At 43.2% G+C, this 21,511-nt stretch overlaps 1 protein-coding gene and 1 pseudogene across 1 annotated transcript; one reads left to right on the forward strand and one right to left on the reverse strand.

Annotated features, from left to right (window-relative positions):
- The window catches only part of LOC142840523 (rab GDP dissociation inhibitor alpha-like), a 33,016-nt pseudogene extending 21,767 nt beyond the window's left edge, over positions 1-11,249 (reverse strand).
- A 261-nt stretch (positions 11,250-11,510) lies between these two features.
- On the forward strand, positions 11,511-12,323 carry LOC142840524 (spindlin-2-like). Its single transcript, XM_075957002.1, has one exon. The coding sequence runs from the start codon at positions 11,511-11,513 to the stop codon at positions 12,321-12,323; it is 813 nt and encodes a 270-aa protein (XP_075813117.1).
- The last annotated feature ends 9,188 nt before the right edge of the window (positions 12,324-21,511 follow it).

Consider the following 21,511-nt stretch of genomic DNA (forward strand, 5'->3'; position numbering starts at 1 on the left):
GGTGCAGCAGTTACAAGCCCTTGCTGTTCTCTTAAGGGATCCAGTTTGGGTCCTGCAAGCCAAATTCAGGAGTCACAACCATATCTACCACAAGCTTCAAGGAATGTGATCACTTCAGTGCTCTTCAAACTTCCATATACACATGCTCACACAAAGAAAGAAACACACACACACAGACCCAACCCACACACAGAAAGACATTTTTAAGAAAGATATCAGCTCAGTAACCTGGCCTTTTGTCTTAATACATTGGAATTAAAGAATAAGTAAACATAAAACAAACAAAAGTTATAAAATAATGGAAATTGTGTGGAAATTAATAAAATGTAGAATATACAAATAGTATATAAAATCGACTTATCTTTTTTCCATAATGGTCAGAAACAATTTTTGAGAACAACAACAGGTGTAGTGTGTCCTCCTTCAACCAAGTTTTGCCTTTCAACTGAGCGACCCTCCACTGCTGGACAGCTTTTATTCCTAGGCTGATCTCTCACTGTTGGGTAATCTTTCCCAGGAAAGGGTTCTCTGTTTGTTGAGATGCCCCTCTCGAATGAGTAACCCTTCTCGGCAGGGTACCTTTTTCTGAGGTACCGCCTCTTTGTGTGGTGATTTAGCCCAGAAGAGGCATGCTCTTCTCAGAGATATGCCTTTCAGATGAGTGACCCTTTTCTGCAGGGTGAGTTTGGATGAGGTGACCTCTCCCTGCAGGGTGATCTTCACTTGCACAGAGTCTTCTCCCTGCCAAGTTACCCCTCTCAAATGAGTGCCCTCCTCTGGAGTGTACCTTGTTCTGAAGCAAAACCTCGTTGTATGGTGACATTTCACAGGTGATGATCCTCTCTTTCTAGAGTTACCCTTTTCAGATAAATGATCCTTTTAGGGATGGCAGCTTTTGATGTTTGAATGTCCCTCCTCTGCAGGGCGTCATTTCCTCCCAGATGGACCTCTATGTATGGAGTGAACTTTCCCAGGTGAGGATACTCGCTTTGCCCAGTTACACTTCTTAGATGAATGGTCTTCCTCTTCTGAGTGGCCTTTGATTGGACAACCTCTCCCTGAAGGGCAATCTTCACTTGCAGAGGGCCTTCTCCCATCCAAGTTATCCCTCTTAATTGAGTAACCCTCTTCTGCAGGGTATCTTTTCAGAGGTAAATCCTCGCAGTATGGTGACATTTCACAGAAGAGCATCCTCTCTTTGCAGAGTTACCCTACTCAGATAAATGACCCTCCTCTGCAGCGTGACTTGTGATAGGATGACAACTCCTTGCAGGGTGATCTTCACCTCCAGACGTTCGTCTTTCCTCAGAATTACTGCACTTGATTGTATAGCACTCCTCTGCAGCATACCTATTTCTGAGATGAAGCCTTGCTGTATGGTGACATTTCACAAGAGAGGATCCTCTTCAGATGAATGACACTTTTAGCAGCATGGCTTTTATAGGATGGTCAGTTCTTGCAGAACCATCTTCACCAGCAGATGTTCCCTCCTCAGAGTTACCCCACTCGAATGAGTAACCCTCCTCTGCAATGCCCGAAGTCATCTCCTTCACTAAAATGTTGGTCGTGAACACGAGGTCCTTTCTTTCAGAAACTCATTTAATTAAAACTAATGAAAAGCATGTTTTCTAGTATTATCTAGGAAAACGAACTGGGAACACAACCCAGAAGTCTGTTGTCTGAATTAGTTCTACAACCAGGATCATATCTCCTGATTGTTCACAAAATTAGTTCTTTTTTAAGGACTTTAGAGGAGTTCCACTCTGCATGTCCCACCACCAGCACTAAGTGAGGTTTCTCTGGAAACCATCTGTACATAAACATCATCTTGGGGGCAGGCTTATGCCCTCTGGCCAATCGGTAGTCCTATGCAAATTATCCTACACTCCATAGCCAAATGATTGGACCACTAATCTGATGTAATAGTGGTTGCATGTGCAGAGTGGGAGGGGGCGTTTTTTAAAGACCAGGTTCTCCTTAGGCACACACAGATCCCCAAGGTAATGCTTCTCTAGTGCTAGCACTAAAGCTGGCATGCCCTGAACATTTCTCTTGATTAATATGTCCTCCTTTCTCTGACTCTTTCTATGCTAAATCACTTGGTCCCTACTCTTCAATCCTGAGTGCAAGGGTGTGGAGGAGCCCTCACCTTAAGGGTGCTGCAGCTCAGAGGGTGAAAGAGAAAAGGGTGTCATCTCCAGCCTGTTGTCACTGGGGAAGAATAGGTTTCTTTTCAGTCTCCATTTTTACATTTCCTCCATATTTGGTACAACTCTGAACATGGCAATGAGTTCATTTCCATTCACCCTGAGAATGTAAGGATGAAAAATTAATCTATTAATCTGTGTATCACAAAAAAATAAACACATAGACTAATTCTTTTAAAAAAATTGGGAAAAGATACAGGATATAAATTGTAAGCCTAACAGGGATGAGAGCAGAGAAAAATGTAGAGCTCAATAAAGATCCTTAAAAATTTACTGATACCATACAATGTTAACTAGAGTGTTCCAACTTACTACACATTATTGGTGGAATATAAATACATTTAATCATTTTCTTGGATAATTTGGGCCATTATATATAATTTTAAAATGCAAATATACTTGGATACAATATTTTGAGATGCTAAAATGCCTGCACATCTGTACAAGGATGTTTATAGTTTAGAAGATTATAAATAACCTTTGGTCCATCTGTAGTAGAAAGATAATAGATACTATTATCTTTTGGCTGTGAAATACTACTGTATCACTGAAAATAAAATGTGTTTCCATAGAAAAAACAAATTGCAAGCCTAAGAAATGTAGAGTGTGAATTTAAGTATCTCATAAAATAATAAATAAAATCCTCACAGGCTAAAGTAAGCTTACTATTGGTCAAAGGGTTGACTGTATTAGGATGCTATTACAATTTCCTAAGATCAGAAAAAAATACATGAAGAAAAAAGTCACAGAGATACACTAGGTAATTCAAAATACTAATTAGAAATTTCAATATCTATATTTACTAGCATTTAGGACACGAGAGAGAATTTAACAGTGAGATAAAAAAATTTGAACAACACTAAGAAGCAAAAATCTTAGAAATACATCCACACTACGTTCCACTGAAGAGTAGCAGCACAGACATTCTTCTCAGGACAACGTAGAACACTGTCCATGTTAGATCATACACTGGACAAAGAAAAAGAAATGTGTAGAATTAAGTACATACATTAACTACAATAAATGATGGTAGAAATCAATAACAAGGAAATTTATGTAATTTAGAAAATTAGAATCTGCTGAAACTAAATAGTATGACAATGTGTAAAAGAAGAAATTCTTCAAGTGATGTGATCATTTCTAGGCTCTTCAAACATCCATATAAACATGCTCATACATAGAAATACAAACTCACAAACACATACACACATTTTTAAAGAAATATATCAGCTAAGTAACCTGAGTTTTTGTCTCAAGACACAGGTATAAAGGAATAAATAAACATAAAACAAACAAAAATTATAATATAATGGAGATTTGAGTGAAAATTAATAAAATATGGAATAGCAGAACAGTGCATAAAATTGATTTATCCCAATTCTTGAGAAACATTATTTCTTAAAACAACAACGCGTGTAGTGTGTCCTCCTGCAGCCAAGTTTTGCCTTTCAACTGAGTGACCCTCCTCTACTGGGCAGCTTTTCTTCCTAGGCTGACGTCTCTCTGTGGGGTGATCTTTCCTTGGAAAGGGTCCTCTGTTTTCAGAGTTACCCCCCTTGAATGAGCAACCCTCCTCTGCAGGGTAACTTTTTCTGAGGTGTCACCTCCTTATGTGGCAATTGTTCCCAGGAGAGAGCCTTCTCTTTTCAGAGTTATGCTTTTCAGATGAATGACCCTCCTCTGCAGGGTGGGTTTGGATGGGGTGACCTCTCCCTGCAGCGTGATCTTCACTTGCAGAGGGTCTTTTCCCTGCCAAGTTAGCCCTCTCACATGAGTAGCCCTCCTCTGCAGTGTACCTTTTCCTGAAGGGAAACCTTGCTCTAAGGTCACATTTCACAGGAGAGGATCCTCTATTTACAGAGTTACCCTTTTCAGATAAATGACACTTTTCAGCATTGCAGCTTTTGATGGGGCCACCTTCACCAACAGAGTGTACATTAACTGCTGAGTACCTTTGCAGAGTACCTTATTTAGTAACGGCATAGATTTTCATATATTTTGTCTTCATTTGTGTTGTGATCCAGCTGCCCTCACTCCCCCTGACTGACAGCTTCCTTGTGGTCTGTAATTTACAAGGATGTTTGTGTTCTTTCTGGTCGCTGGGTCTCCACAGAAGGAATAGAGGTATAAAAGGTTGATGAACAAAATAAAGGTTGCTGTTCTTCCACCTGAAAAGAAGCCTCCATGTCTCAAACGTGGCACACCCCCAGCAGTCTTGGCTACCCAGGTGGAAATTACCAAGCCCAAATGGAATAACTAATGGCCCTATAGCTAACCAACAAGGGGGCAGATGGAGCACAGGAACAAACAGGATATCTGGCCAGAAACTGTCCTCAAGATGAACACCAAGAGGAAGAGTAGAGCTGTCGGCCCTATACTCCCAACAGGCTCATAGATTTGAGTGCTTAGGGACTGGCACTATTTGAGCACATTAGGGGATGTAGTCTTGTTAGAGTCGGTGTGGTATTATTGGGTAGGTGTGGCCTTTTTTGTAGGAAATGTGTCACTGGAAGTGGCATTTGGGGCTTCAGAAACACGAGCCAGGTCCAGTGACTCCTTCTCTTCCTGATTCTTTCACATCCAGATGTAGAACTCTCAGCTACCATATATGCCTGCACGCCAAAATGATCCCTATCATGAGGATAATGGACTGAATCTGAAACTGTAACTGAGACCCAATTAAATACTTTCTTTTATAAGAGATGTCATGGTCCAAGATCTCCTGAGTAAATTGGGAGCTTGGGGACCTTGGGAGAGGAGAGGAGAGATGGGGAGGGGAGGGGAGAAAAATATAGAGGTCAATGAAAACAATTTTTAAAAAAGACACACAAATCCATGTATGCAAATATGACATGTTTCATGATTTTGCCCCTTCTAATAAAAATATATAATTCAATTATTTTAAAGTTAGCCTTGGATTCTTTGACCCGTGTCATCACCCTTCAACAGCATAATCTTGGAAGAAGTGCGTCACTGGAGTGGACGTTGCGGTTTCCAAAACCCAAGCCAAGCCCAGTGTCTCTCTTTTCCTGCTGTCCGCAAATCCTGATGTAGAACTCTCAGCTCTTTCTCCAGCACCATGTCTGCTTGCATGCTGCCATGCTTCCAGCCATGATGATAATGGACTATCCTCTGAAACTGCAAGCAAGCCCCAATTAAATGCTTCCTTTTGTAAGAAAAATAAAAGTTGTCATGGTCATCATGTCTCTTCTCAGTAATAGAACATTGATTAATACAGACTGTCACATAGCCTCATGGAAAGAAGTAACCTTGTATGGAGCTATACACACCAGTAAGAGCTTCCACAATATGAGTTGTAGTAGTACACTCCTTTAATCCCAGTACTCAGGAGGCAGAGGCAGGTGGGTCTCTGTGAGTTCAAGGTCAGTCTGGTCACCAGAGTGAGTTCCAGGACAGGCTCCAAAGCTGCAAAGAAACCCAGTCTTCAAAAACCATACAAACACAAAACCAGAACTAACAGAAGTTCCACAAACACATTACCAGTTTATCAGCTAGCTACAATTTCTGTCATTGGGCTTCTGGGCTGGCAGCATCTAGGCCAGTGATGACAGCACAAATCATTCTTGAGGCAGATCACCAGGAACCAAGGATGGTGATCATGGGTCCTTTTTTAAAGTACAATAAACGAACTAATGTAACAGGCTTGGTATGATGTAATGGGGCAATGCCAGCGATTCTTACAGTAATATTCCCTTTCCCTCATTCTTCAAACAGCTTAAATGTGTCTCCTAATAATGTGCTTTAGAATGGAAAGGCTAGACAAGTAACCAAAAACCACAGGTGGATTTTGGTTCAGATTAAGTTTATACTGTTACACCCAAAGCCCAGAACTTCAAAATACCACCATGAGACCAAATTCAATGCAAAAGCAAAGGATCATTATCGTGAGTTAACTCAGGGCCCTCTGTTCGTCTGAAGTGTTAGCAGCAGCAGTAATAGCAGCAACAGTAGCAGAGCAGGAGAGACCCCAAGTGGCATGGGGTAGCGGTTTTATTATAGAAGGGAAAGCTTGGGGAATTCCAAGTCTACAGGCTTGGAATTGGCTGCCTCCACCCATGGGGTGAGGGGAATTTCTAAGTCTACAGGTTTCGGTGGGCTGCCCCCTCTGGGCTAAGGTTCAAAAAGTTCATGGTACATCTCTAGGTTAAGGGCTACTACTTACCTAGGCTAACGTCAATGGGGAGTCATGTTACTAGACTAGAAGTTACTACTTCCCTACTCAGAGATTGGTCTTTTTTCCTGACCAGGGATTGGTTGGTTTCTTGTCAGGGGCAGAGATGGCTCTGATTTCAGGACCAAACTGTGCTTCCTTTTCTGATGTGTTTTAGCTTTTCGGCTCCAATTTTAGGGTCAGAGCAGATTTCTTTAACTGGCCCTGAATCTAGGGGCAAATGTGTTTCTTTGGCTTTGGTTTCAGGTACGGGGTCTTCTTCTGTGACTCTGGGTTCAGGGTTCAGGTTCCAGATCCTGGGTGTATTCCTTTCACTGGCTCTGGGCTCTGAGTCAGGGTGCTCAGCAATTGTGCTAGGGCTATGGATCACAGAACTGTAGGAGCCTGGGTCCTCAATATTACACTTTCTGTTTTTATTTCCAAATAAGTTTGGATTACAGATCCACACAATTCCATCATATATGCTTAGTCTGTAGACTGTACCTAAAAATCTATCAACAGATATATGACCAATTTTAAAAAAAGTAAATGAGGGAACTATTATAGAATTCTGAGGATTCTGGCCTGGCAGAAGTACAATAACTGTTTCAAAGAAAGACAAGAAGCATATAATTATGGACAGTGAGAACCAAAGAACAGTGATGGCAAGATAATGCCAGTTAGTTTGAGAAAGGGATAAAAAGGGCAAGAAAAGTGAATGTAAGGATAATCTGATTGACCTTAAAACATATATGGTTTGGTGAAAGTAAAAGGTGGGATAAAATAAAAGAATTTGGGAAATTGGACCTTTTGTGGTTAGTTTCTAAGAGACCATCATTGGGAAAACAATAGTTTTCTAGCTGGGATGGTAATAGAAGAAATACTTTATAACTTAAAATCAAAGGTTTTATGTAATTGGCAAAAAAGGCATATAAGCTACTACTCATCAGTTATTCCAGAATACCTTTGTACTAATAACCCTCAGCAAGAATTCAGAAGCTTTTTCCCACACAGGAGATCGGAATGAGCTTCTAAAGCCAATGTGAATTTTGATGCCCTGAACATTTAGTATGATAGTCTCTGTCGAGTAGTTACCTTCATGAGGTTTCACAACTCAAAACTATGAATGTATAAGAATAATCATAAATGGAGTGGATCCAATTCTTTGAAGACTTTCAGAAGTGAAATCCCTAAAGGACACATCACCATAAATGTTATAAGTACAATAATAGCTGGAAAATGAGGCATCAATAGGTTTCAAATAGGTAGAAAAGGTGCCAGAAAAACAAATTTTGCAAGAAAAATTGGAAATTTTTCAATTATCTTTCAAAATAATTATTCAGATGCTATGAATATTGTCGGTGAACTTAATAGCTTCTGAATGAATGTATCAATCCTTCTTTGTTGTATAATACCCCGACAATTTGTGTGGGGTGACATTATGATAAACATATTAGCTAAATGAATCTACATTATTAGCTGAATGTACTTAGTTCTGAAATTAGAATATAAAATGGATATAAAATAACTGGGAACCACATTTGAGGGGACTATATTACAAAGGGAGGCAAATGACCTTTGGTAACACAAAATAATTTGGAAAGAAAATTTTCGATATGATTTTACAATGAAATAACTCTTTGTCTATAGTAAGATGAGTGGTGGGCTGGGTCCTGCTGCCCAGCAATCTTATCCCCTAAATAATTACACAGAAACTGTATTCATTGAAATACTGGCAGGCCCATTAACTCTATACTCTTATTGGCTAACTCTCACAGATAGATTAACCCATTTCTATTAAATCTGTGTATCACCATGTGACTGTGGCTTACCTGGAGATATTCACCATGTCTGACCTGGTGGCTTTATGGCGGGTGGCTCTCTCTGCCTGCCTTCTTCCTCCCGGAACTCTGTTCTGTCTATTCTACCCACCAAAGGGCTGCCCTATCCAAAGGCCAAAGCAGCTCTCCTTTCAACCAATGAAAGCAACACAAATAGAGAAGCACCTCCTACAGCACATTTGTCCCAGTGTTTGTGAATGAGAAAGCATTTATTTGCTAAACTTGAGAAAAGTTCTAAGATCTTAGGGTGACAGTGAGAACATAAAATAGAAGACAGGAAAATTTGGCTGTTGGTGGCATAACAGGGTATCTCCATGCAGGGCACTTTTGACAAAGTAGCACAGACTCAGTGGCTTAACCAACAATACTTATTTTCTCAAAATTGTGAACTTCCTAAGTTTAAATAAAGGGTTTATCTGTATTCAGGGCATTTCTCTCAGCTTCTGCATGTTGGTCTCCCCTTCCAACTTCAGATGACCTTATTTATCTGAGTGTCTCTGTATTCTAATTTCTTATAAGAACTATAATTATATTGGATTATAACAGATATACATGATTGAATTTGCCTTCATTACCTCTACAAAGGCCCGATCTCCATAAAAGTCACATTATTACGTGATAAGTGCTGAGATATCAAAATATAAGTTGATGGAGACATAATTCAGTCCTTAACACTGAGTTCCTAGATTAATATTCACTCCATTTGCCAGGTCGTCCAAAAATACTCCATTTATTGAAAAAGAAAACCTACTTTATTTGATTTTACTTAAATCCTCATACAACATCTAATATTATTTCCAGATTACAGGCTATGTACCACAAAATATACATAAACTGAAAGTACAGATAAATGAATCATACCCATAGCATGTTTGAGCACCTAACCCAAGTAGTTTACAAGTTGAAATCACAATGACAATAATTTAGAGGTAAAACAAGCCTGTATTTCTTTAAAAATGGTTTTTAGATCTAATGTACACATATATACTATTTTAAAGAAACACAAGAAGCCTGGTGGTTGTGGCAAGTGCCTTAAATACCTGCACTGGGGAGGCAGACACAGGCAGATCTCTCTGAGTTCGAGGCCAGCCTGGTCTATAGAGCAAGTTCCAGGACACCTAGGACTGTTACACAGAGAAACCCTGTCTTAACAAACAAAAGCAAAAGGAAGGAAGGAAAAAGAAAAAAACTAAACACACAAGAGGTGTGTTTGTCAGTATGTTATACTAAGAAATTAAGCCTGTGCCTAATGTAATTGAACTGAGTCGCACACTGGGTTTATGTGGCACTGGATATCCACATCATCATAAGCAAAACTCATTTGTAGTGAATACTAATAAATGAATATTTATAAATGTGAACATAGTGTATATAATATGATGTATTATTTATGACCAAACTTAGTGAGTTTTGTGTTTGCATGTGAATTTGACAGTGTCAGTGAGGGGCACAATTAAGAAACTACTGAGTTGCCTGCTCCTTTGTAGGAGGGAAATTTTCGATGGTAGGTAAGAGAGCATCCAGAGGCATCTGGAAGAATCCAGAGCAGTGCAAAAAGGAAAGAGACCAGACATAGCCAAGGCTAGGAAAGCAGGGCATGGACCAGGAAGATGAGTAGCTGAGGGTAGGGAACCCGGGATCTGGTGAGGCCTGGCAGTTTAAGATAGATGTGGAAGTGAGGAAGGCCAGGAGCCAGGTGCTTCAACGTGTTTCACAAATCTCTGACTCTAGACTGACATAGCTTGAAGGCCAGCAAGGACTGTGGAATGCAATCATAGGTATCTGTCACTGTGGAGCCATTTGACCCTCCAGGCAGAGGCAAAGAAAATGACTCCTTTTAGCTGACAAGCCAGTTTCACTAGTTCCTGAAGAATGTTGACTTTTATCTAACTACCAGAAATCTTGAGTTCAGTTTGAACTTAATTTAGGCGCAATTTTGGACCAAAGCAGTGGCCCTGCCTTTTTAGGGGAGAAAGGAGCATATTTTGGACCTTACTATATAAAAATAATTTAAAGAACTTCAAAAAGTATCTGAAGCAAAAAAGTAGAAAGGTGGAGCTAAAGAGTATGAGAAAATCAACAAAAATGAAAGGACTTTGAAGGAACCACAGTAACGAACACTGGACAGAAAAGAAATGCAAGAGGAGATACAGATGAGAGAGAGAGAGAGAGAGAGAGAGAGAGAGAGAGAGAGAGAGAGAGAGAGAGAGAGAGAGAGAGAGATTTGGAACAAAAAAGAAAAAAATCCCACCACTACCAACAAAAAGCCCTGCAAAAGAAAGCATAAAAAGGGTCAGACAAATTAATATACAGAATGAGAGAAGAGCAGCAGCTGCTGAAATTCCAAGGTGACAGGGCAGATGCCTCCATGTGAGGAAAGCTGAAGATGCCAAGAGCCCACCAGCCTCAGGACACCACGGGTGCTCCAGTCACCTGTCCTGCCACCCTTTGGGGCAGCCCTGGAGGGCAGGTGGATCATCCCTTTGGCCTTCTGGGAGCATCGCCAAGGCTGGTGCCTTTGCTGCGGGCTTTAAACCAGAGGCAGCAGCAATGTGTCCAATACGGGCATACGGAGCCCTGGACCCCACAACAGGACGCCTATGGCTAGGCGAGCTTCTAGGTGGGCGCCAGGCCTGAGCGGGGGAGGGGGGCACACAGAGCGGGCAGGGGAAACAGAGTAGCAATTCTTGGGCACACAGAGGGCACAGGGAGGACATCCGCAGCAGACAGCAGGAACTGGGCAATTAAAGACCCGTGCAGATTCGGAAACCAGCTCAGAGAAGCCCAGAGATGGGTACAGGGGAGCAGCCTTTGTAGTCTGCAAGAGCTGTGAGCCTCAGGCTGCATGCTCAGCACCCTGACGTGAAGGGCAAGTTGGAGGAAGGAGAGGAGCTTTGCCCCTCTTCTCCACTCTGCATCCAAAGGGCCACAAAAGGCACAGGGCGCGGTGAGCGGGGGGCACGGGGCAAAGGGCACATGGCTCGGGGCACAGAACGCGCGGCAGTGACGGTTGGGCTTAGGCGTCGCCATTTTCGGCATCTCAGAGGTCCGAATCCTGTTCCATATCCGCTGCCCCGCTGAAAGTCTCCAGCCCTACACGACAGAACCAGGGAACACAGGAGAGCACAGCACATCAACAGGCACCCAGCCAGGTGTCCAGCTTTGCCGTCAGGTTCCTGGGGGTGATGGTGGGAGACGGTTAGAGAACAGATCCCCGGAGTGGAGGCATCTAACGGGGCGGGGCCATGAGTAAGTTGACCCTTTATCTCTTCCCGTTTCCCCAACACAGCCATGGACCCAGGCACCAGCACCCAGTATTTCTGCACCACTGAGGCCCAAGGGGAACCCGCAGATGCAGCTGCTGGACAGGAGTTCTGTGACAAGATCGCCAAGACCGAGACTGAAGATTTGACCAAGAAAACACCTCCACAGAAGAGGCAGAGGAACAGATCTTCATCCCAGGCCCAAAGGAACATCGTGGGCCACAGAATCTCTCACAAGTGGAAAGAAGGGCATGGGCCCATCACCCATTGGAGAGGAACGATTCTCGATCAGGTTCCTCTTAATCCCCCTCTCTATCTTGTGAAATATGATGGAATTGATTGCGTCTATGGGTTGGAACTTCACCAAGATGAAAGAGTGTTGTCCCTTAAAGTGCTCTCTGATACAGTCAAACCATCCCCACTCCCTGATCCTAACTTTGCAGATACCATAATTGGCAAAGCGGTGGAGCACTTATTTGAGGGTGAGCATGGTGTAAAAGATATTTGGAGGGGGATGGTTCTGGCCCAAGCTCCTATACTTAATGCCTGGTTTTACATTACCTATGCAAATGATCCCACCTTATACATGTACCAGCTTCTGGATGATTATAAAGAGGGCAACCTTCGTATCCTGCCAGAGTACACTGAGAATCCTAGACCAGATTTAAGACTGAAATTTAAGGATGGTCTGATAGGCAAGATTGTGGAATATACCCAAGACGACGGTTCTAAAAGGACCGGCAAAGTGATTGGCGAAGTAGAAGCCAAACCATCAGTGTACTTGATGAAATTTGAGGATGATGTTCATATCCATGTCTATGACTTAGTGAAATATGTCTAATTGGCAAAGTTATGCCACAACTGTTGAAATAAAGTTGTCATTTCTAGACGTTCAGTGCCTGTTGCTTTTAAGTGTGTTGGGAGCTCACCATGGGCATATGTTTGCCCTGATGAATACACATTTCTGTGGGTATAGCATGCTGTCTGTAAGCACCTTGCCTTGTGGAAAACACTGGGTGTGATTGCTGGGTGGAGCAGGGAAGGAGGAAACAGCCGTCAATTCAGCCTGTGAGAGAAGGGAGCTAGTGTCATCTAAAAATGAAATGGGACTTAGCAGATCTGGCTGGGGAGGGGGGAGGAGGAGAAGGAAATGGAGTTGGGCTGTGGAGGGGGGGACTGCCTAGGGAGAAGTGAAGGGGAGCCAAAGTGTGAGAGAGGATCCCTGTGGGTGAGACAGAGTGAAGGAAGAAACGTGGATTGGGAAGGGCAAGAGGGGTAACAGAGTGAAGCCTTCTGGCACCTTCTGGCTTTCAGAAAACCAAAGGAACTCCTGTAGAAGAATACACACAGCAGTGTGAAGAGGGACACAGGAAGGGCAGGAAAGGTCTGCTTGGCAGGGAGGTCCCTGAGGAGAGCCTCTGGGACTTCAGAGGTCAGGGGGACCCACACATAGGCCATGGTACACTATAGGCTTAACTGGAAGGAGCTTTACAAGAAGAATCGCCTGATACATCTACCTTCTACTGTCTGGTCCTCCATAGTGGCAATGGTCAGCTGTCAAGCAAAGCCCCCATGTTAGAGGATCACTGAGTGTCCTTTCTAAGGGCCTACTGGGAAAGCAGACACCAATGTCAAGATTCTATCTACATATCAGGATTGTCTGTTTTCAGAGAGTCTGACACAGCCTGAAGCCTAAGCAACTAACGAGAATTCATGGCTAGCTCTGGGCAAAGGGAAAGTACTTTCTTTGGGAAAATGGATCCGTAGTGAATCCAGAAATAGCAGTCCTGATACTGTCCTTCTGCTTGCTGGTATCGTCCTTGTTTCCTGGGGAGATGGGGCATGTGATGGCTGTGCCTCATGTCTCCGTGATATAGAGAGAATGTGGTTGTCCATGATGTCACAGCTGGCCGGCTCCATTCAGTTCCCATGAAAAGGGAAACTGCCCTTTCTTAGGCATCTTATCCTGGTTAGACTCCCTTAAAAGCCTGTAGCAACTGATACCTTCTATGTACCTCCTACCCAAACTAGCTTCCCCTTCCTTTTTATACTCACAGCTACCCCTGATGCAGATGTGTGCACCTCTCTTGTGCAAGAGGGTGGTATAACCTGGGAATGGGGGTAGGGCTTGGGATTGTGGGTTTGCCTAACTAACTCCTTTTGCAGGAAACTGCCCTTTGGAAGGGCTGGGCTCTCTGAGAAGAGGAATTAGGAATGCCAGGAAAGTGTCTCACAACTGTGGAGTTCAGGACATGGGTCTCTGCCCTCCTCTTCTGCTCTCTGTTGTCATTCCCCAACCTTCCAAAGTCCTTCTGAGAACACTGTGTGTGCTCTGCCTCCTCCTTCACCTGTTCCCTCCAAAGAGAACTGTGTTTCTGGTTCATGCTCTGGGGGTCTTCCTAAAGACACACTTGGAGCAAGCAAGGATCTGACAGACATTGAAAGAAAGCGCTAAACCTCATCGATGCTCATCACCGGGCAAGCGTTGACTTATAGATTGATTGCCTCGAGAATGGCACACGACAAGCACACCTCACAAGGGCAACCTTAGTTGTCTTTCCTACATCATGTGGTTTTTCTGCTGAGACAACACCAGCAGGTCCTCTGGGGAGCACTTCTGCTGTCAGCTTCCATGTTTTGTTGTTTGGTTGTGGTTCTGCTGTGTTCTGCATCTGCTAAGACTTGTGGTTAAGTTCATATCACATAAATGCCCTGGCATAGGACCCATCTACCAATAGGGATACAAGGAAGGAAGGGTTGACCTCATTTTCACCTTGGAAAGATCTTATTTTTATTTTTTGTAATGTCTTCAGTTGATTTATTTGTGCATTGAAATTTAGGAAATATTCAATTCTCTGTTTTCCCACACAACACTATAGGGCATCTTTGAAATATCTCTTGTGCAAAGACAGCAGAAGTAAACATTAGCAGTCCATTTCTCAAATTCCTTTGTTTGCACTTTCCCTCTATTTTCATGATCTTTTTATTGTCTCAGAGAATTAATTTTATTAGTTAATTTTTATATTTAAAATTATAATACAATTTCAACATTTTCATATTTCTTTTCCCCTCCACTAATCATTTCCATGCACCCTCCTTGCTGTCTCTCAAATTCTTTTTTTTCCAGGTTTTTTTTATTATTTTTTTATTGAAAATTTCCACCTCCTCCCCTCCCTCTCCAGTCCTAAGAGCAGTCAGGGTTCCCTACCCTATGGGAAGTCCAAGGTCCTATCCGCTCACACAATGTCCAGGAAGGTGAACATCCAAACAGACTAGGCTCCCCCAAAGTCCGTCCATGCAGTAAAATCAAAACCCAGTGTCATTGTCCTTGGCTTTTAGTCAGCCTCCACTGTCAGCCACATTCAGAGAGTCCGGTTTGATCATATGTTCCATCAGTTCTAGTCCAACCTGCCTTGGTGATCTCCCATTAGATCTGTCCCACCGTCTCAGTGGGTGGACACACCCCTCACAGTCCTGACTTCCTTGCTCATGTTCTCCCTCCTTCTGCTTCTCATTTAGACCTTGGGAGCTCAGTCCAGTGCTCCAATGTGGGTCTCTGTCTCTATCTCCATCCATCGCTAGATGAAGGTTCTATGGTGATATGCAAGATACTCATCAGTGTGGCTATAGGATAAGACCAGTTCAGGCACCCTCTCCTCAGCTGCCCAAGGAACAAGCTGGGGACATTTCCTTGGACACCTGGGAACCCCTCCAGATTCAAGTCTCTTGCCAACCCTAAAATGGCTTCCTTAATTTTTTTTAAATTTATTTATTTATTAAGGATTTCTGCCTCCTCCCTGCAACCGCCTCCCATTTCCCTCCCCCGATCAAGTCACCCTCCCTCATCTGCTCGAAGAGCAATCAGGGTTCCCTGACCTGTGGGAAGCCCAAGGAACGCCCACCTCTATCCAGGTCTCCTAAGGTGAGCATCCAAACTGCCTAGGCTCCCCCAAAGCCAGTATGTGCAGTAGGATCAAAAACCCACTGTGATTGTTCTTGAGTTTTCAGTATTCCTCATTGTCCTCTATGTTCATCTAGTCCAGATTTATCCCATGGTTTTTCAGACGCAGGCCAGCTGGGCTTGGTGAGTTCCCGATAGAACATCCCCATTGTCTCAGTGTGTGGGTGCACCCCTCGCGGTCCTGAGTTCCTTGCTCGTGCTTCGTCTCCTTCTGCTCCTGATTTGGACCTTGAGATTTCTGTCTCGTGCTCCTCTGTCTCTGTCTCCTTTCATCGCCTGATGAAGGTTAATAATCATGAGGATGCCTATGTGTTTGTCTTCGGGTTCACCTTCTTATTTAGCTTCTCTAGGAACATGCATTATAAGCTCAATGTCCTTTTTTTTTCTTTTGATGGTGCTTCCTTTTTTTAATTTTTTTTATTAATTTATTTATTTATTAAAGATTTCTGTCTCTTCCCCGCCACCGCCTCCCATTTCCCTCCCCCTCCCCCAATTAAGTCTCCCCCCAGCCCGAAAAGCAATCAGGGTGGGGGTTCCTTGGACTTCCCACAGGACAGGGAACCCCGATTGCTTTTCAATGTCCTTTATTTATGGCTAGAAACCAAATATGAGTGAGTACATCCCATGTTCCTCTTTTTGGGTCTGGCTTACCTCACTCAGGATAGTGTTTTCTATTTCCATCCATTTGTATGCAAAATTCAAGAAGTCCTTGTTTTTTACTGCTGAGTAATACTCTAATATGTATGTATTCCATACTTTCTTCATCCATTCTTCCGTTGAAGGACATCTAGGTTGTTTCCAGGTTCTGGCTATTACAAACAATGCTGCCATGAACATAGTTGAGCATATACTTTTATTGTATGATAGGGCCTCTCTTGGGTATATTCCCAAGAGTGGTATTGCTGGATCCAAGGGTAGGTTGATTCCGAATTTCCTGAGAAATCGCCACACTGCTTTCCAGAGTGGTTGCACAAGTTTGCATTCCCACCAGCAATGGGTGAGTGTACCCCTTTCTCCACAACCTCTCCAGCAAAGGCTATCATTGGTGTTTTTGATTTTAGCCATTCTGACAGGTGTAAGATGGTATCTTAAAGTTGTCTTGATTTGCATTTCCCTGATCGCTAGGGAAGTAGAGCATGACCTTAAGTGTCTTTTGGCCACTTGAAGTTCTTCTGTTGAGAATTCTCTGTTCAGCTCAGTGCCCCATTTTATAATTGGATTAATTAGCCTTTTACGGTCTAGTTTCTTGATTTCTTTATATATTTTGGAGATCAGACCTTTGTCAGTTGCGGGGTTGGTGAAAATCTTCTCCCAGTAAGTGGGTTGCCTTTTTGTCTTAGTGACAGTGTCCTTTGCTTTACAGAAGCTTCTCAGCCTCAGGAGGTCCCATTTATTCAATGATGCCCTTAGTGTCTGAGCTGCTGGGTTATACATAGGAAGTGGTCTCCTGTGCCCATGTGCTGTAGAGTACTTCCCATTTCCTCTTCTATCAGGTTCAGTGTGTTAGGACTGATATTGAGGTCTTTAATCCATTTGGACTTGATTTTTGTGCATGGTGATAGATATGGATCTATTTTCATTCTTTTACAGATTTACATCCAGTTTTGCCAGCACAATTTGTCGAAAATGCTGTGTTTTTTCCATTATATACTTTTAGCTCCTTTATCGAAAATCAGGTGCTCATAGGTTTGTGGGTTAAAGTCAGGGTCTTCTATTTGATTCCATTGTTCGACTTCTCTGTTTTTATGCCAATACCAGGCTGTTTTCAATACTGTAGCTCTATAATAGAGGTTGAAGTCAGGGATGGTAATGCCTCCAGACAATCCTTTATTGTATAAGATTTTTCTGGCTATCCTGGGTTTTTTGTTCTTCCATATAAAGTTGATTATTGTCTTCTCCAGATCTGTGAAGAATTTTGATGGGATCTTGATGGGGATTGCATTGAATCTATAGATTGCTTTTTGTAGAATTGCCATTTTTACTATGTTGATCCTCCCAATCCAAGAGCAAGGGAGGTCCTTCCATTTTCTGGTGTCTTCTTCAATTTCTTTCTTCAAAGACTTAAAGTTCTTGTCAAATAGGTCTTTCACTTCCATGGTCAGGGTTACCCCAAGATAGTTTATGCTATTTGTGGCTATCGTGAAAGGTGATGCTTCTCTGATTTCCCTCTCTGCTTCCTTATCCTTAGTGTAAAGGAAGGCAACTGATTTTTTGGAGTTGATCTTGTATCCTGTCACATCACTAAAGGTGTTTATCAGCTGTAGGAGTTCTTTGGTAGAATTTTTGGGGTCACTTATGTACACTATCCTATCATCTGCAAATAATGAAAGCTTAACTTCTTCCTTTCCAATACAAATCCCCTTGATCTCCTTATGTTGTCTTATTGCTATTGCTAGAACTTCAAGCACTATATTGAAGAGGTATGGAGAGAGTGGACATCCTTGTCTGACCTGTCCAGCAGGCCACGTAATTCGTGGGCCTCGAGTTCAGGATCACCTGGGTAGGAATGGGGGGAAAGAGAAAGAGAACCAAGCGCGTATAAAGAATGACAGAGTCAGTCTGAGATGTGTCTAGGTTCCGTTTATTGCAAGTAGGGGGTTTATTCTTATAGAATGGTTCTGGCAGGGAGGGGTAAGGTTAGAGGGGAATGGAACTATTGCGCCCTTGGCCAAAGGGGAAGTAATTGTTTTGTATCTTTCTGAACCATCTTGCGGCTAAGCCATTCAAAAAACTGTGTCACAACTGAATGTGCTTTCAGCAGCGGGCTGCTCTTGCAGCAAGCTGTCCTTGCAGAGAGAATGAGGAAGATTGACCAGTATATTTGGTCGGGGGCTTGTTGGTCCCCAACATCTCCCCCTCTCTATATAAATAAATGAGCCAATTAGAATTTAGGATCTGGGTGCTACTCTGATAATTTCAAGACCAAAGACTCTGTAGCTGAAGCAGACACAAAATTGATCCGAGCCTAAGCTGGTGCAATGGGAACTAGCCCTCAGCGTGCAAGGCCTCGGCGGTGGGTGTTCTGCAACTCTATAGTTGGTGTCAAGGTCAGAGCCATGAGAGAGACTGAGCCTGTTAGAAGACTGATGCTAGACCTTTACCCGTCTTTGGGACATCCTCCCCATTAAGAATGCCCTGTCTTAGGTGGGCCTAGGCTTAAACAACTCTTCCGTCACTGACTTTCCAGTCTTCTTCCTCATGGGACATTTAGAGTTACAGCACCATGGGGACAGATCTAAATAAGGCCAAATTTTAAATCTTTGTCCAGAATTTCCATCCTGGGCCTGGACTTGGGGTATGAAATCTAAGTGGGGAGTGGGAAAAGGGTTGAGGGGAGGGAAGGGAAGTCTTCTGTAGCTCGATCACTGCAACTTCTTCATTGGCAGCTTCTTCATTGGCAGCTTCTTCATTGGCAGCTTTTTCATTGACAGCTAAGCGATGATAATGAACCTCAGCAGGTTTTAATGCAGAATCTATTTGAGACTTAATAAAACGTGTTAAACGGTTAAAAGCCCATGGCCCAAAGGAAAGGAGAATAAGAAACACTACCAAAGGGGCTATAACAGTGGGGAGTAAGGTGGATAGCCAAGGGGATCCTTGCAGCCAGGTAGAGAACCGTGATTCCTCTTTATCAAAGTCCCTTTTACGTTTATCCAGCCTGTCTCTCAAGATCTCCATAGATTCCCCGACAACGCCTGTATGGTCGGCATAAAAACAACATTCTTCCCGTAGGGCAGCACAAAGGCCTCCCTCCTTTAAAAATAGGAGATCTAATCCACGTCTATTCTGTAGGACTACCTCAGAGAGCAAAGTTAAAGACTTCTCTAAGGCAGTAATGGATTTCTCGATGGCCTCGAGATCCGTTGTCATGGCTTTTTGTAATTCCCATAATTGATTATTTTGCAATAAGGCAGTTGTTCCAGTCCCAATTCCGGCAGCAATGCCGCCGACCCCCAATAGTAAGGCAAGGGTCATAGTCACGGGTTCTCTTTTTATTCTTTGTGACATTTGTGCCAAAAAAATGCCTTCTGAATAATAGCTAATACGGGGCCAAAGTTGTACTAAGATGCAAAATTCCTCAGGGGTAAAACTGTTAGCAAATATACATGATGTTAGGCCAGTGTTACAGGCCCAATAAGTTCCATTAGGGGGCACAAGATAAGTGTTACTTTTAGAGGGGAAAACTGTCTCATAACAATATTGGGAAAAATATGAGGGAACCTGACTCAAGCAATATCCTGATCCCGAGACTGCAGATAAGGTGAGTTGGTGTGGATTTTCTCGGCATTGGGGAGGGGGTGAAGCATGTATGGTCACCTTGGTGACAGTAGTAGCTACTCCTTCATAATAGGGGGGTTTTGCTGATAGACATAGCCAACAAGCTTCTGTAAGGTTGGGATTGGACATATTGATTGCAGAATAGGCTCCTTGAATAAGATTGAACAATCTATCCGCTGTTTTGGGGATTAAATCAGGCGGGGGAGCTAAAGAATTTACATCCTGACCGGGCAAGGGAGGGGACCGAGGTTTTGTAGCAACCATCGATCGAGGTGTCGGAGTGGCAGGGCGCGGTTTTGGGGCTCCTGCATAGCTCTTTTCTTGATCTGGAAGGACAGGATTGGGACCCACAGGTGAGGAAGGGGGTGCCATTTTTTTGGAGCTGAATCATGAAAGTGGCAGCTGGATCTGTACCTTTTACATGAAGGCCGATTCCCCAAGTTCTTCCCCCTGTCCAGATCGTGCCCCGTAGTTTGCCCAATTCAGTAAAGGAAATTTTGAGTATGTTACATCGTCCCCCTGGCCTTGCATATTTTCGCTGGGGATAATAGCGGGAATCATAGCAAGCGCTGCAAGGTTGATTTCTTTCACAGCGGGACGTGCCTGGATCACTGCGATCATGGGGACTGACAGTGATATAATCATCCTTTACGGGGGGCTTCCAGGAACCCATGTCACCTGTACTAGCACAGCTCCAGTCTCTGCAATAAGCCTCCGAGGCTCCTCCACATGTTTCAGCTTTATATCTGGAGCCAGTGCGCTTTGGGCAAGCATAGAACTGTGTCTTTCTGGTCTCTGCCATGCCCCAGGGGGAGTTACATCCCCATTCGGATGGATTAGTCCATCTGTCTACTATATCACATAAGTCTACAAACAGATCCGGGAACCATTTTCCAAAGGGATAATTTGTGGAGGAATTGGAAGCGGCAACCTCTCCGTTTGAAAGATTAATAACTACCCATTTTGGGGGGATAGGGATGTGATTTGAGGGAGTCTTACCTGCTTTAAGGCTAAAAAACAGTAGGCAACCAAGCCAGATCGCTCTTAAAGATAACATCCTTACCATGTATGACCTTACCAAGTGCATTCCTGACCTGGCTTGTGACAGCGAAGGCAAAAACAGCAGAAAAGAACAATCAAGACCATCAAGGTTATGGCAAGGGCTCCGTAAAGCGGCTCTATATTTTTGGAGAATATATCTTGCATTTTCAAGCCTTGCGTTTCTGAAAATATAAACAGAAAAATATTTCCTCAGGGGGTATATCCCTGGGCCTGTTTGGTGTCAGAGAAGGGTTTAACCAGCCTGACTGGGAGCCATCTAGCTCCTTTTTCTTTTGTATCATATATGGCAGCAGAACCTTTACCCCAGATTAGAACCGGGTCAGGTCCATTCCATAGCCCCGTCATAGGGTCTTTCCATAATACTTTGGCATATCCCTGATGAGTTTTGGGATGCCAGTGTCTGTCTGCTGCCGATTTTCCTTGTTCATCGAGCGTCAAGAAATTTAGAACAAAGAGGGCTTGTGCAAGTACCAATTTTTGATTGCCTCTGTGAGGGAACAATATCTCTTGTGCTTTTAATTTGTTAATGGTATTCTTTAAAGTTTGGTGGGTTCTCTCGACAATACCTTGTCCTTGAGGATTATAAGGGATTCCGGTAACATGCTCAATTCCCAATGCTGTGCAGAACTGTTTAAATTTTGAACTAGTGTATCCAGGGCCATTATCTGTTTTAACAGACGTCGGTTGACCCAAGGTAGCCAGAGCTTGCATCATGTGGCTAATAACAT

Source organism: Microtus pennsylvanicus, chromosome X (genome assembly GCF_037038515.1).
Source record: "Microtus pennsylvanicus isolate mMicPen1 chromosome X, mMicPen1.hap1, whole genome shotgun sequence".
Lineage (NCBI taxonomy): Eukaryota > Metazoa > Chordata > Mammalia > Rodentia > Cricetidae > Microtus > Microtus pennsylvanicus.

Bases quoted from the DNA above. Each gene is read 5' to 3' on its own strand.
- LOC142840524 (XM_075957002.1), top strand. From the start codon at position 11,511: ATGGACCCAGGCACCAGCACCCAGTATTTCTGCACCACTGAGGCCCAA.